Below are 16448 nucleotides of genomic sequence, written 5' to 3' on the forward strand. Positions count from 1 at the left end.
AATTTTTGAAATGATCCTACAGAATAAAGGTTCCTGACCTTTTATCTGCCTCCTGTGTGCCCTCCAGCACACCGTGGTCCCACTGGTAATATTTCTCAATTACTGTTTGAAAAGAACCTTCTCTCTCCTTTCTCAAGATTCTGATAAGCTCCTTTAGGCAAGCACTGACCCTTTCCCCCATGCTGGGTTTGAGCCTCACGGCTCTAATAAGTGCACTCAAATAACGTCAGCTGAATGAATACATAAATCCAACCACAGCAGTTTTTCTTTTTTTTAAAAAAAATGGGAATCCCCTCAAAAGTCAAGAGCTTTGTTAAACACAAATAAGAACAGTAACAAGAACAACAGTAATACTAAGGATTAACTATGTACAAAGAGAGAGTGCATTTCATTGGATCATCTGTGTTAACTTATGAAGGAAACATGCTTACAACAGAAAAAGCAACTGCCAACAGCTCCCTAAGGAGAGATGTGTTTGGTGTAAGGGCTACTTTCATCAAAGCAGCTCGATGTGGCTGGTTCATGAGTCTAGAAATAGGGCTGAAGTGCTCTGCAAAGCGCTTGGGGCTCCAGGGCCATGTGGACAGGACAGCGCAGAGGACGAGAGCGGAGGAAGAGAGAGGAGGCAGGCGACGTGGGAGGAGCGCACTCCCGCCTCTCCCTTCTATGGCGGGGGAACTGGAGGCAGTCAGAACAGGTATTTACCTTGTGTGGGGCCATGTAGCATGACGGTTTCCGGGGACCCCACATCGTTAGCATGACCAGCTGAACAGGGGGTGTCTTTTTATGGAACGTGAAGCAGAAGATGAGCTTCACATCCGGGTTCACCCAGTATGGGGCAGAGAGAGCATACACAAAAGCAGAGCTGCAGAGGTGCCCATGAGTATGTGCCCGTGTTTCCCCGAAAATAAGACTGGGTCTTATATTAATTTTCGCTCCAAAAGATGCATTAGGGCGTACTTTCAGGGGATGTCTTAGTTTTTCATGTACAACAATCTATGTTTATTCAAATAGTCATGTCATCTTCTTCTGGAACATCATCATCACGTACTAAATGCATCCATCTGGCTGATGATCTTAACTGGGGCTTATTTTCGGAATAGGTCTTATTTTTGGGGAAACACGGTAGCCTCGCAGGAATCAAGGAAAGACTGGATGGGGCTCTGGATTTCCAGGGTGCGTGGAAGGTGGTTAACTTAACCAGCTCTCAAGGGGCGGTAAGACCTCAGCAACAGCAGACGACATCTGGTTAAGGATCATTATCCCCATTTTGCAGATACAGAAAAGGACTCACCCAAGGTCACACAGCGGGTGGGCAGACTCAAACCCACAGCCCACGCACAGAACACCACACCACACAGCTGCTGCCCAGCCCACATGGCACTAAGCCTTCTAGGCCAAAACGAGAGAGAGAAGCTATAAGTCCCAATTGGGAGATGAATGTGTACAAGCGAAACGTAAGAAGAGTGCAGAGGAAGCAGTGTTGTGTGCGTGAACTCGGCAGAGTTGGGGCTTTGAAAAGTGTTAAGGAAAACGAGAAAGGCACCCGCTTGAGTGAGATCAAGAACAAGGGAGAGAGTCAGCCTTTAGGGACCGAGAGCAGAGTGGTAACAGGGAAGGAAGCAGGACTGGGGAGACCCTTTACCCTCCAGCACGAATGAATCATGGCAGAAGGTGGCACGCCCCCCGTGAAGCGCAGCCCGAGACAGGCGACAAGTGTGCCCTTGTGGCTCTAACGCATCAGACCTCAGACACCCTCCCCGACCTCCTGGTGCCATCACAGGGAGCAGGACGGGCCAGGAGACGAGGAAGGGCCCTATTTTCCCAAGGGAGGGACCAGAAAGATTTTATGAGCCAAGGACAGAAAGCCTTGATGGCAATCTTAAGCAAAAGGAAAAAATGGTGAGGGTTAGAATACACTCTGGACTCACAAATCATGCAAACTACTCTCCAGAGGTTCCCACTTTCCCATTCACAGTACCCCTAAAGGCTCAGCAGTATTTTCACGGCACTCCTTGGTCAAAAGCAATACTTAACAGTTCCATTTACTTGGTAGTTAGTTCCTAACAACGTAATAAGTATTTATGTGCTAAGAACGTAATAATCGTATTGTAAAAAAAATACATTGAAAAAAAGATTTTTAAATTTCATTTTTTAAAACCCAGCTTAGAAAATATGACATCATAAAAAAAAAAAAAAGCTGAAACTGTGAACCCTAGCTAGTAGTACTTTCATAACAGCATCCAACAGATTTCACTGTGTTCCCCTCAAAAACTCAAAATATCCCAAGGCACCCCAGCACACCGTTTGTGAGCTATGGATACACGGAGAGGAGATTCCAGACTATCACGATACGGGAATGCTACGGTCCAGGCTGAACTCATGGACACACAGGTCCAGGACGTGGCGCTGTGCTTTAAGTCAGACTCCACCAAACTGGACTAGACCCAAGGGACGAAGGGCTGGAAACCACCTCAATGAGGAATAGTTGGAGAAGGGAAGGTTGCTACCCTTAGAAACAGACTCAGAAGGCAAACGAGAGATGTCTGCAAATTTCAGATTAGAGATTCCATCTTCAGTGGCCAAAGGGCAGAAGTTACAGAGAAGTATAATAAATCAGCTTACGCCGAGCCAGAATTTCCATCATTGGGAAGAGTAAAGCAACGGAATGGCCTGTTTTGCAAAGCTGCGTGTTCTCTATCTGAGGCAAGGTCAGGGAGACAGCTGAAGGGGCTCCCTCAAGGAGGGCACGTGTGATGAAGTCATCTCCACGAGGCCCCTCATTTCTGAGCGGCTCTGCTGTCAAGTATAATAAGAATTTAAACAGCCATATCCATTTGCGAATCACTGCTGGAGGGTATAGAATGGCAATTTTAAGTATTAACGTCAAGGTCGAAACAAGATCAGAGAGCAGTGAGGGGGAGCAAGATCTCTGAAAAGTGAGATTTAATTTACAAACATGTGACTTACGCTTTTCTAGAAATGTCTATTTTGTCAAAAGACAAAAAGAAAGGAAAGGGCACATGTAGACCTATAAGAGCGTCTTCCCAAGGAGCACAGAATGGCCCCGGTACCGTGCTACAAACAGGGACGTGAGCTGTCTCTCATGTCCCTTGGATCTGTGACATAACGCCCTGCTGGTTTGCTCCCTCTGATGACTCCTTCTCTTCTTGCGCTGGCCCGTCAAGGGCCAGGTCCTGCAGGGTTCTGGCCTCGGTGCCCTGATCTTCTGACTCCGTCTGGTTCCCGGAGCACCTCATCCATGGCCATAAATGCAGTTAGGAGATTTAGGTCCCGTCTCCAGGACAGGCCTCTCTCCTGAGCCCCACAGCCACGCAGCCAATGGCCCCGAGGAGTTGCGGGCACCTCCCATGCTGGCTACTCAAAGCTGACCTCGCCAGCACTTCCCAGACCTGCTCTGGCCCTGCTCCTATGTCAGGGAATGGCTCTCCCAGGCACCTGGGCACCCAAGCCAGAAACATGAGCATCATCTGAATTCCTCCGAGTGTCATCTTTCTCCAAGGCCTGTTAGTGCCATCTCCTTAAAAGTCTCTTGACCTTATCATCTTTCTGCTTCCTTGACCCCACCCGAGACCAGGCCGGATGGCTGTGACACCTCTGCCTCTAGCCACTGCCCCACACTACAGCCAGAAGAACTTTCTCGAGTAGAGCTCTGACCAGGTGCCTCCAAAGCTGAAAGCTCTCCACTGGCTTTGGACAACATGCAAGGTCCTACCGTTGGTTGACAAGGTCCTTGCTGTTTCAACTCCTAAAACCTCCTCAGCTTCTTGACGTCTGCCTTCTAGTCTCTCCAGCCAAACGATACATCTAGCTCTCCAGTAGTACCCACTGCGATCTCTCACCCGAGGCCCTTAAACATGGCCCACTTTTGCCTACGCTCCTGGCCCCCTTCCCTGGGCTCCTATAGCTTCCACCCCTGTAGCATACATACACCCCGCTCTGTCAGAACTGCCCATTCATATTGTCTTCAATCTCTGTACCCCAACGCTTAGCTTACTACCCAACACAGGTAAGAGCCAATCACTGTTTGCATTGGCTGAATGAATGATCTCATGTCTTCATTTCCAATTGCTAGGACAGGGATGGAAAGTCAGGAACCACGTGGGGGAACAGAGACACACACACAAGGAGCCCAGCTCTGAGTGCGACTCACGTTTTTGTGAGGAATGACATGAGGGATGTACTGCAGGCTCAGCTGTGCCCGTTTTCTGTCCTTGTCCAGTTCCTGGAACAGCACACTAGGTTTGAGATCCCTTAAAAAAAAAGGACATGGGTTTGGGATAATGAAAACAAGAACACTACTGTCTAGTGCAGGGTTGGCAAACGATAGCCTGAGGGTCAAATCGTGCCTGCTGACTGTTTTTGTAAAGTTTCAATGGCCCACAACCACACTAAGTCATTACAAAGTGTCTCTGCTTTCACGCTACAACGGCAGAATCAAGTAGTTGCAACAGAGATCGTCCAGTCTGCAAAGCCTAAAATGTTTACCGTCTGGCCCATTACAGAGAAAGTCTGCCAGTCCCTACGCTAGTGCCATCACTTCAAGAGTTACATTAGAGTTGACATGTCACTGATAACAGAATTTGAACATGACCTTACGTTCAGTTGTTGCCGGACGATCCCCCCGACCCTATCTCTCAAAAAGACCTAGCTGTAGTTGTCATCCTAATTCTGCTGGTAGAAAACTGCCATTTATGTGTCATCATCTGTTCAGTACAGGTGCAAACTCTTCTTCCTGGCCTGGCCCAGAAACATTTGCTAAGTGTGACCTGGCTTTGTTGCCATGAGCTCTAAGCATCTTCCCGGTACGCCTATCTTAACAGGAGCGACTTAACAGGACACGTCCTGTCCTGACAGGGGCTTCGTGAACAGCAGCTTTCCTCAGGGGGATGAAAGGGGAGGAGGAAGGAGAGGGACGAACTCCTGTCCGCCGAGCACTCGGGCACCCCTGCTCCCAAAATGCCTTCCCAGCCCTGTGCTCACTTCCGCAGCCAGTGGTCCTCAGGGGCAAAGCGCCGCCGGCAGTCCCGCTCATACAGCACCATCAGCCACCCATGGACAGACTGGAACAGCTCCAGAGTCTCGCCCTTGGCATTCTCTGTGGGGTAAACACCGGAGAGTCACACGCATGGAGCTGACTAGAACTGGAGGAGAGCTCTTGTCTCTTCCCATCATCATCAAGTCCCAACAAGGTCTTCATGTCCCTCACTCTGAAGTTTACATGGAACCAACAGGACCGAAAGGCACCCTGGGTATGTTCTAAGTGTCTGTAGGAACTGAGAATCCCTCAGACACAGCCCCTCACGCTGCCTCCCCCTAGTACCTTATTTAAGGACCTTTAGATTCTAAGAAACTTGGTACTGAATCCACAACTGGAAACACTTCAGGGGGTGGCCTCTAATCTGAAGTGTGACCTGGCCCAGGCTTTATCTTCATGGAAATCAGCTCAAAGAATCAAAAGGAGATTCAGGGAGAAAGTAATCATCATGAATAACCTTTGACACATACATGTACAACTTGAAAAACACATGGGAGGACAAGACTTCTTTAAACATACCCCTAACTTAAAGAGGTCACAGATAGAAACTGAAGAAATAAAACTTCTACTTATGTGAAGAAATGTGCGTGTTCGGTGAATGCTGCCAGACAATAAGGCTAAGAATGAGTTGAGGGGATAGACCCTGGCTCCCCTGCTTGCAACATCAGTTGAACGATGGCTGCCATCTTTACCTTACCTACAATTCCATCCCAGATCATCTTAAACACGAAGGAATTCAGGAAAGAGGAGATGGTGACCAGCTCTTCCAGTTTGAATGAAATCTGTTCTTCATAAACTTCAATGTCATCAAGGATCCTAAATCAGACAGAAAATTGTACACAATTTCCCGATGAGAAAAGGGAAAGAAAGCGAGATCTGCACCTCTTACTAGACAAAATAAGGTTAAGGATAAGTGATATCTTTTAGATACTTACTGGAAAAGTTACAGATAAAATGCTATCATGTCTAGGATTTGCTTCAAAGAGATGAGTGCAGGTAGGGGGTTTAGATGAAGCAAGACTGGCTATGAGTTGATAACTGCTGAAGCTGGTGATGGGCATATTAGAGCTCATTATGCTGTATTCTCTCTACTTTCTATTGATTTGAAATTGTCCATAGTAAAAAGTAAAAAAATACAATTAAGGAAAGACCAGTAAGCGCTACTCTCCATTTTTCTCATTCATACGGATTTGTGACACTTTAGTTCATGCCTGAATCATGCCTGAGTATCAAGGGATCTTGACTGGCACTCTGCGTCTGCATCTACAACAGATACTAGTGGCACTTAGTAGGTGCTCGGCAAGTATTTATGAGTGAATGAATAATGTCTGGAAGAATATATGAATAAATGAACCATGTAAAATACGTCTGTACCTGAAAATCTCCTAAAAATGCTCCATTCACTTTAGAATATGACTCACTCTTGGGTTACCCTTGACCCAGAAATTCAGGGTCACACCCCTGCTCTTTCTTCTAACTGCTCACTGAGCTCTTCCCTCTGTGATTCTTACCCAATCTGCCACCTACATGTCCCCGATCTCCTCCTAACAATGTCGTCTGGCCTAAACATAACTGCCTGAGGTCCACTCTAATAATTCTTTACTGACCTTTTGGGAAAAATGTAGAATTAAAAGAATATCAAATACACAAGTAGACACATAAGCTACCGTGTTTCCCCGAAAATAAGACCTATCCTGAAAATAAGCCCCAGTTATGATTGTCAGCCAGACGGACGCAATTAGTACATTATAACGATGTTCCAGAAGACGACATGACTGTATTTGAATAAATGTAGATTGTTGTACACGAAAAAAATAACACATCCCCTGAAAATAAGCCCTAATGGAGCAAAACTTAACATAAGACCCGGTCTTATTTTTGGGGAAACACGGTGGAAGAACAAATAGACTGCATGGGACTAACATTTGTTAATTGGCACTGTTCTAAGCACTTGACATTCCGTTTCTCATTTACTTCCTATCAGATTGGTAATGTTACCTCTATGCTCCTAATGAGAACACTGATGCTCAGAGAGGTTAAGCAACTCGTCCGTAACCATGATAAAAGTAAGAGCCAGCACAGACCGAGCTCTTCCTATGTGCCAGAGGCTATGCCGGGCACTTTATGTGCATTACCTCATCCAATCCTTGCCATGTAGCGAAGAGGTAGGTGCTGTTGTTGTTCCCATCGATAGACAGATGAGGAAACAGGCTGAGAGGCAGAGCCTCTTGCCTCTGGCCCAGTGTCTCAGTAAGTGGCTAAGCCAGGTTTTGTACCCTGGCTCCCTGTCTCTGGAATTTTCTAGTACGAGCTAGCACAGTGCATAAAATGGCTGAGGTGATTTGAACCCAGCTCCAGGAGAGCCCAAAGCCCACATTCAGTGGTACTGACCCTAAAAGGATTCAGCTCCCCGAAAAGGACGGGAACTAACAATTGCTGAACCCCTACTATATGCTGCCCACTTTGTAAACGTTTTCTCGTCTAATTCTTCTAATGACCCTGCCCCACAGGACCAAACGTGAGCAGTAATCACATCAGCAATTGCTTCCTGACTGATATTATAGTCTGGTCTCCACCTCTAGCGAAGGCCTTCAGGCCACAGCAGCCGACCTACGTGATGAGGTGCCGGGAGCAGTCACAGAACAGCATCAGCATGGCCAAGAGCTGCTTAGACTCTTCAGTGTCATTGTTGAGGCATTCCAAGAAGAGCTTTAACCCTCCGTGGGGCCCCAGCTCACAGATAAACGCCCACAGTTTGGGCAGCAGGTCATCAAGGTAAGTGAGACCTGGAAAAGGATAGAGAAACCCAAGCTTCAGGTGGGGGCTCCATCTCGTCCCGATTCCCCTATCTGTTGGGAAAACAAAACACTTACACCTACTAGGGAACATTAGATGTGTGTGAAAGAAGGTATAGTTACTAAGACAATCATTATCAGCATGAGGACAAGAACAACAGCTAACATTTAATGGTGCTTACTATGTGCCAGACACTATTCTGAGTACTTCGCATGCATTTTCTCCTTTCCACCTTGCGAAACCCAATGTTATCTCCATCTTAGGAAAAGGAAACTAAAGACCAGAGACGTTAAGTGGCTCAAAGTCACACAGCCAGTAAGTGTAAGAGCCAAGAATAGAACTCAGGCCTGTCTGACTCAGCATTTATGGTTTAAATCAGAGATCAGCAAATTATTTCTGGAAAGGGCTAGAGAATTGGTATTTTTAGGCTTTGTGGTCCAATCTGTCACAACTACTCAATGCTACCATTGTAGCACAAAAGCAGCCATAGATAATATGTAAATGAATGGATGTGGCTTTCTTACCACAAAACTTTATTTGCAAAAGCAAGTGTTGGGCTGGATACAGGGCCGTATCCAAACCACGGGGCCGTAGTTTGTCATCCTGTACGTGAAACTATCTTGCAGGCTCACCCACATTTAGCAAAGCTTTTCTCTCATCTACTTCCATGATTCTATTTATGTTAAAAATGGGAAAGCAATGAGTGACTGTAGCAGATACTGTCCAGTACAAAAATTTAACCCTGCGCAAAGCAGAGGACATTCTGAGTCTGCTTCCTGGTGGCTACAAGGCTCAGACATACAGATTACATCACTATTTTAAGTCTATTAATGCAGCTCTTGGCTTAGAAAGCCTGGCTCTGAAGTTCCATGTGTCACTGAACATACGATACACTGTGTTCCTCAAATTATTCCTCAGAAAAGGGGGAGTCACCTTATATTTGATTCCCTATAATTCCTCTCATTTGATAGAATTACTTCATTTCGAACAAAGAACTGTTGGGGGAAGATGTATTAGCCTGGGATGGAGGCAGGATGACAGACTCAATCAAGGCTACTTAAGGATGCCGAGAGGCTGAACTGAAAAGAACTGTAAAGGGGGCAAAGAAATGTGTAACATCATTTAGTTAGCATCCCTAAAGGTTTCTGACCTCACATTTTCACGGGTGGAAGGATGTGGTTATAAAATACAGCAATTTCACAATTTAAATATGGGTTAAAAGAGAAACAAAAGGCAGTTACATTGTAGAGGTCTCAAATAAGCTCCCACGGGACGAAAGAAGAAAAGCGACTACCCTCACTCTATGAAAGGGCACTCACTGTGTGCACAGAAACACTCATTCAGGGCATCGTACTCATTCAGCCAGTTCAGTAAGGGCTGAAGCCAGAGCAGCTGAGAGAGCAATGACGATGTCACACTCTGGAGAGCTGTCAGAGGAGCGGCCCGGGGCTCCAGGACCGTCATGTACACATGAGGCACAGAAACAAGACGCTTTGTAAATTTTGAAAGTAGAAACAAACAGCAGTGTTTTAAAACTGAGTGTATTTTCTGTAATCTCATGTGTTCATAGCTAAACTGATTGGATAGGATACATACAGTTCAAGAGTAGTTTATCTTCCGTCTTAAAAGTATACACACTTTCAAGCTGGCCAACTAACTTCTTTTTGGGTTTTTTCATTGGGACAATGGGGGATGCTTACATTTGTGGTCAGCTTAAAAAGTTGGACACAGGGAAAAGCATCTCATTCAATGTGCTTCCCAAACCTTCCTGTTGGGTGCTGGGGCGCTGAGGCTTGGTATGGGCCCCTTCTCATCTCCCTCAGCACTCTCCTCAGGGAACCTGCTCTAGGCGAAGGTTTTGCACACCATCCCCCCTGATCAAGCCTCCCCAGTCTAGTCATGTGCCTGCTTGGCATCTCTGCTGCAGGTCCAGCAGGCACTTTACACTCATGACAGCCGGAACAGAACTCTCGATGCCCCACAAGCCCCGCCCCCCGCTGCTCAGCCCCAGCTCAGCAAATAGCACCACCATCCACACAGCGGCTTGGGCCAAAAATCTGGCATATCTTTGAAACGTTTAGGCCTCACTCCTCTAAATCCAATCTATTGGTGAGGCCTGTAAGACCCTACCTCTGAAACATATCTTAAATCCTCCTGCTTCCATCATGACACCAGCTCAACTGTTCTCAACCAGGAATGCTTCTGTCCCCCAGGGGCATTTGGCAATGTTTGGAGACATGTATGGCTGCCACAACTGGGGGAGAGAGGAAGGGGCTACTGGCATCTATAAGTACGGTGCCAGGGGCTACCAAACATCCTACAGTGGACAGGGCAGCTTTCACAACAAAGAACCATCTGGCCCAAAATGTCAACAGTGCTGAGGTTCAGAAACCCTGTTCTCGTCCAAGCCAACCTTGTCTCTCATTACGTTCACTGTCACAGTGCCCAATATTATGTTAAATATATTTTCCCCTTGCTTATTATTGGTCTCTCCACTACTAGAACACGATGCCCTTGGGAACATAGGCCTTGGCTGTCTTATTCACCTCTGTAGCCTCAGTGCCTGACACACATAAGTGCTCTGTGAATATGTGAAGATGAAAAAATAAGTGTGAAACAGAAAGGCAGCAGCAATTTATGATTTAAAAAAATATAAAATGCAGCACAGAAGTTCTTACTCCTCTACGTAGCACAGTTTCATGGCCTGCAGACTTCTTGTCCTCATAATTCCAATTCATACTAACAACTCCTGCACTGCAACTACACAGGCCCCGAAGCCCAATTCTCTGCTCAGAGGGGACTTTCTTCCTTGCTCAGCTAAAAAGGAAAATGTTGGGCGTACCCATGCAATGACATATGCAGACGACAAAAATGAGGTTTCTGAAGAATTTCTGACATGACAAAATGCTTATAAAGTGACCATGGAAAGGGCAGGAGAAAACTATGTATGTCAATCTAAACAGATACACGGAATACACTCAGGCGCAGGGAGTCGTGTCTGAGTTGTGGGACTAAGAGTGGTTGAAGTTTTCTTTTTTCCGCTTGTCTTTTTCAGTTTTCTACACAGTAAAAAAACACCCAGTGACTTTTTAAGGGCAAACCGTACTTCATAACGACAGTAAAAGCCAGGTCACAGGAACAAAGTAGAAGTGCTAGGATTGAGGTAAGCGTGAGCTGTTTAACTGAAGTGTAGCGACCTCAAAGAATGGCTCCAAAATACCCTCCTTCAAAACCTATTTTCCGAGTCAAGAAAGTCAGAGAAAAACCCAACTTGTTCCAAGAAAAACTGCCTGCCACGTGAGATGGAAGAAGAGGCCTCGGGACTCGAACCTGTGAGTATCTGCAGGCGGATCTGGGTCAGAGTGGTCAGCGAGGTCTGGTACAGGACACAGATGTTGCAAACCTTCTGGACCTCCGCAGAGTCCACGCGTTTACCCCCGACAGGCTTGAGGATGTTGCGCACCGACGCCGATTTCTGAAATGCACGCTTTAGGAGATCTGGCATGGAGAGAAGGAACGGTGAGCAGGAGGTCAGTCACTTGCCAAGTTCCACCCTGAGAAGGGAAGAGCACTTCAGTAAAGCTCCTAACTCAGAGCCAGAGCCAGACAGTGGGGCTGCTGCTTGGGGCCAGCCATCCCGTTGGGGTAAATTAGAAACACATGAACAATAGGTTTGCAGGTGAAACCCAAAGATGGCTTCAGAGTATCCGAAAATTTCTCAGAACAAGTCAGGCATACCCAATTCTTACCCGGGATCCTTTGTACACTTAACTTCAGAACCCAGAGGTAAAAATTCTGAGGACCGTATTAGGGAAAGAGAGGCAAAGGTGGAGAACTTGGTCGACTCCCAACTGCCTGTGCTTTTAGAAGTAGGGGTGTCAACCTCAAGTACTGATATTTGCCTTGGGGTTGTACACTAATTTTGTTTCAAACCTTTCCATTTATATCCTGCTGAAGTTACATTTGCTGAGCCCACGCACACTGACAGCCACCAGACAGAGCTTTGCAGCACACTGGGTAGCAGAGGGAAAGCCGCCCTGAACCTGGAACTCAGCCGTGGGCAGGTAACCCCACTGAATTATGTGTTAGCAGCAGTTCTTCAACTTTTATCAGAACGGGCGACAAGAAACCTTTCCAATGCGGACACTGCTAAGGTGCTAGTCTGGCCAGTGAGCCAGCGTCCCCGTTATCAGGAGCCCCACATGGGAGGTTTCTTTTACGATTACGAAGTCAGAAAAGCTCTACTTCATCTAAGAAACAGGTCTTCTTCCTGTTTATGAAAAGCAAGAAAGAGAGGCGGACGGATGGCTCAGTTGGTTAGAGCGCGAGTTCTCAACAACAAGGTTGCTGGTTCAACAAGGCTGAACATGGCAACTGGACTTGGAGCTGAGCTGCGCCCTCCACAGCTAGATTGAAGGACAACGACTTGGAGCTGATGGGCCCTGGAGAAAAACACTGTGCCCCAATATTCCCCAATAAAATTTACAAAAAGAAAAGTAAGAAAGAGTCCCAAACCCCTTTTAATTTTGGCTACTAGAAATTCAGAGCCAAAGGGAAGTTCAGAAGTGACTACAGCGGCTATCATGGACATTCTCTATACACGACCTTGATTTTGTTCATCTACTTCTTTTTCCCATATCCTTCTTTTCTATTCCTAAGGATTTTCTGTCACTGTTTTGTTAAGTGTAAACTTGATCCAAGTGGTCTCAAAATGTTTGTGGGAGAAGTTAGAGCATCACACGAACAGAGGGGGCAGGCACTCAGGAACACAGAGGAGCTGCACTCCAGCTCAGCAGCAGAGCCACGGGCCAGGCCTGCCCCAGCCACTCACTTTTCATGGGAAGCACGTTCTGTGGGGATGCCGGCTGCACGTGGGCCGGCTCCTGGTTCTCCAGCAGCTTCTTGCTCAGGATGTCACTGAAGAAGATCCGGATGAGAGGCACCCCCCACAGGAACTGCAGCTGTTTGGTGATCAAGGGCATTGACTCGTTAAGGCTAGGAGAGAGCAGAAGACCAGGCATGTCAGTTCCACCTGACGGACGGCTAGGGACAGCCCATCTGGCTCCCTCAGGGGCCTTCCACTCAACATAGTAAATAATAATGACAATAATAGGGATCCACAAATTGCTGCTGAGTCCTGGATGTGTAAGGCACTGTCCCTCTACCCAGACGTCCTGTACTACCAATAGCATTACTGCTCTTCCTGGGTCCCCGGGAGATGACATGTCAGTCATCTCCCAGACACCCTCTATCAGCTCATCATCCTAACTCCATCCTGTCTACCACTCAGTTGACAGAAGCCATCTCATGCCCAAGGTGTTGCCCTCCTCTTCACTGCCAGCCTGCAGGCCTGGCCCACGAATCTCGTTGATTCACCAGCCTCCTGAGTCTCCCTGCCTTCAAGCGCTCCTTTCTCTACTCCACGCCACACCCCCAGTATCAGAATCACACCCTGAAATCCGCCTTCATCACCTCGCTACTCGAGACCCTGTAATGGCTCCCACAGTCTTCTAGCATCAATCACAGTGCTAAGAGCCATCACCCCCTGGACATGGGCCAAGGCTGTGGCGGGCTCTGCCATTGCATTCCGTCCTTTGAGACAACCCCGGTCAGAGGGACTGTGAGAATTCTCTCCATGTTTCAGACGAGGAGAGCAAGGTGAAGCAAGGTCCGAGAAGAGGAGTGATGAGACCAGCCAATTCACCAAGCTATTCGGCCCCATCATCTTCCCACGACATCCCTCTGGACTCCCCCCGCCCCCTAACATACCTGCTCTGTCCTCCTCAGGCCGGGACAGGGCCTCAGCGGGCAACCTGCCTGTCTTTTTAACTGGATGTCACTCAGGTACAAGGTAAAGGGAGAAAATTAGGGATTTCCTTCCCTGACTCTCACTTTTCTGCCTCAAGGGTACCTGCCAAGGACCGCGGCCTCAGGCAGATATCTGAACGGGAAAAGAGCTGGGCGTCACAGCTGCCTGAGCTCCAGAGGGCTGCATCATCTCAGCCCAGGGTACATGTCTTTAAATTTGTCGTGCCATTTTACTTACTGTCTATCTTTTAGGCTAGTGTTCGCTTTTGAAAAATTTTGAGTTCTTAATTTAAAAATTTTAAGTTTATATCCCACCTCTTGAAAAGGATCTGGTCCTTTTCTGGTCCCTAGAATCATATTTTATTACCTCCAACATGTGGCAGTCCAGGCAACCAACAAAAAGTAACATTGAAGAAGAAAAGATCGTATTGATAGATAAGAGTTATAACTTACTAAAGGAAAAGAACAAAATACAAAATAATATGATCTCACTTTTGCAAGAAAAGGGAAAGGTAGGAAAAAGACTGAACGGACGTGCACACAGGTTGTCTTTGGGTAACAGTATTATGGGATGGTTTTTATTCCCTTTTGGTCTCATCGATATTTTACACATTGAATACGTGTTACTATTGCAATAAGAAAGAAAACGACCTAAGCTGGGAGAAAGAAAAAGGAAGAAGGGAGAGGACGTGCGAGAGAGGCAGGAGGAGGCAGGAAGCGCAGTGATTTGCCCCAGGACTCACCCATAGTCCACGGACTGGGAGAACCAGCCAAGCACAGGGTGCCAGTGGGTCAGGTTGGATTTCTTCTGCGACACATACTTCTGACAGTAGCACAGCATCTGGGTGAGCAGACCCACAAACCCATCCGTCTCGTCCTCTAGCACTCGGGGGCTGAGGGAGCCCAGCTGCAGGAGGTTACCTACGGAGAGAGAAGGCTGAGTGCGCTGAGCCCACACAGACGCGCTTTATCACCTCCCTCCCTGCTCTCTGCCTGGCGCTCAGGCAGCCACGTCTATCTGCAGGAAGAGGACCCACGTAGAGGGGCACCTGTCAGTGCGGGGGCTGCAGTGCGGTACTCGGCGAAGGCCGACCTGGCTTCCAATCCTGGCTGCCACGGACCAGCTGTGTGAACCCTACTCACCTTTCCCATCTGTCCCCTCATCTACAAGACTGGAATACTGTTCCCCACTCTTGACGTGGACCGTAGGAAGCAACATGTAAAATGTCTGGCACACAGAGGTATGTGATGTTTAGCTAGTATTATACTTTAATAGTATGCTAAGATTTTGAAACCAAGGGTCAATGTAAGAAAGGACCTTTTGAAGAACATCTGAAGGTCCTGGGAAATTACTGTTATTCAGTGTTCACCAAAGTTATTTAATGTGTCTTGTGTAAGGACTCTTACCATAAACTCCCTAAAACTTTAGCCCCAAGACCCCTTTTCTATGTAAAATAAAATAATTAGGCAATGAGAATTATGTGCCTCTGCTGTTTTCAAATGCTGCTACCCACAAACTCTTTCGTCTACAGTGAAAATGCAGTAAAACAGAAACAGATGATGCAGGCCCTGCCCTGCTCTAAGCCCTACCCAACTGCGCCCGCCCTCCTGTCTTGAGATGAGAATTATCCAGGCAACTCATCACATTTTCACTTTCCCTTGGCTGCCAAGAAGCTAAGGGCGGAAATTTAACATTCCTTTACAGACACTCAACTAGTCTGCCAGGTTGATATATTTTCTACGTGATTTTCCATTTTACGTGTCTGTTTTAATTGTCTTTCTGATGACACGTCTTTTATGATAAGCATTTCTAATTGTTACTAAAAACACCTCGTGATCTCCAGAATGGTGAAAAGCAAAAACACTGGGGCTTTTCCTGATGCCCAGAACACAATCAAATTCCAGCCACAGATACTCACCCATGAGACAAAGCGTATGGCATCCTTCTAAACTTTCACATACGTCACGGCATCGATCTTTATCTCTTAAAAATGTGATGAATTTACGAAGCATGTCATGAGATTCTAAAACAGTGAGGCGCTGCAAACAATTGCAGACTGTTAAAGCGGAAGCTGACCGGAAGAATTTCCCATTAGCCCGAACTTATCACCTGCAGGTCACCCCCTGGTAGCCACACATGCTACCGATTTCCGAGAAGAAAATGAACAAAGATGAGAACCAATTTCTCTGAGCTACTAACAAGTGTGTCTACAGTGGCTACTGATTTCGAACAAAAATCAGAAATAGAGATTAACAGAGAAAAGATTTTACATTCCAATTTCTAAGAAGAAAGGCAAAAATGGAATTGGGGGGAACTCAACTTACCTCAGGAGTCACTGTGCTGAGATGAGTCACAAGAGCAGGCACGGACATGATGTGGATGAGGAATGGCCGAATCAGATTGTCTGAAAACTGGGCAGTAACCACAGGGCTAGACACAGAAAGATCACCTTATTCAGGCAAGTTTGCATGTGAAGCTGGAACAAAAGAACAACCCTACCGACACCCCCAAATCCCTAGAAATTATGCTTCCCAGGACTTCTAGAAAAACTAAAGCCAGAAAGTGGAGCTATCCACTAGGGGGATGTTGATTCGATGACAAGTGCTATGAAAAACCTGTTTTCTAGTTTTACTCACATGAGAGAATGTTTAAGCTATAATAAACTTAAAGAAACAAAAAGGCAGAGTACGAAGCTATACACATGGGAGAGGACCGAGCGGGTAGTGACTGGGGGGGTTGAGGGGGACGGGGCATTTGGAATGCTGCTGTTCTATTTCTCAAATG

The 16448-nt window shown here is 46.8% G+C and overlaps 1 protein-coding gene across 5 annotated transcripts in view; it reads right to left on the minus strand.

The window, feature by feature from the left end:
• UBE3B (ubiquitin protein ligase E3B) overlaps positions 1–16448 on the minus strand; it is a 54653-nt gene that overhangs the window by 19437 nt on the left and 18768 nt on the right. For all 5 annotated transcript variants that reach the window (XM_081037817.1, XM_081037818.1, XM_081037816.1 and 2 more), the window contains exons 10-18: positions 15989–16094; positions 15583–15703; positions 14407–14584; positions 12687–12850; positions 11186–11353; positions 7674–7845; positions 5757–5875; positions 5005–5119; positions 4175–4274 (exon numbers count right to left, since the gene is read on the minus strand). In XM_081037817.1, coding sequence (XP_080893943.1) covers positions 4175–4274; positions 5005–5119; positions 5757–5875; positions 7674–7845; positions 11186–11353; positions 12687–12850; positions 14407–14584; positions 15583–15703; positions 15989–16094 — 1243 coding nt within the window. The remainder of the gene's footprint in view (positions 1–4174; positions 4275–5004; positions 5120–5756; positions 5876–7673; positions 7846–11185; positions 11354–12686; positions 12851–14406; positions 14585–15582; positions 15704–15988; positions 16095–16448) is intronic.

Source organism: Rhinolophus hipposideros (assembly GCF_964194185.1).
Source record: "Rhinolophus hipposideros genome assembly, chromosome: 24".
Taxonomy (NCBI): domain Eukaryota; kingdom Metazoa; phylum Chordata; class Mammalia; order Chiroptera; family Rhinolophidae; genus Rhinolophus; species Rhinolophus hipposideros.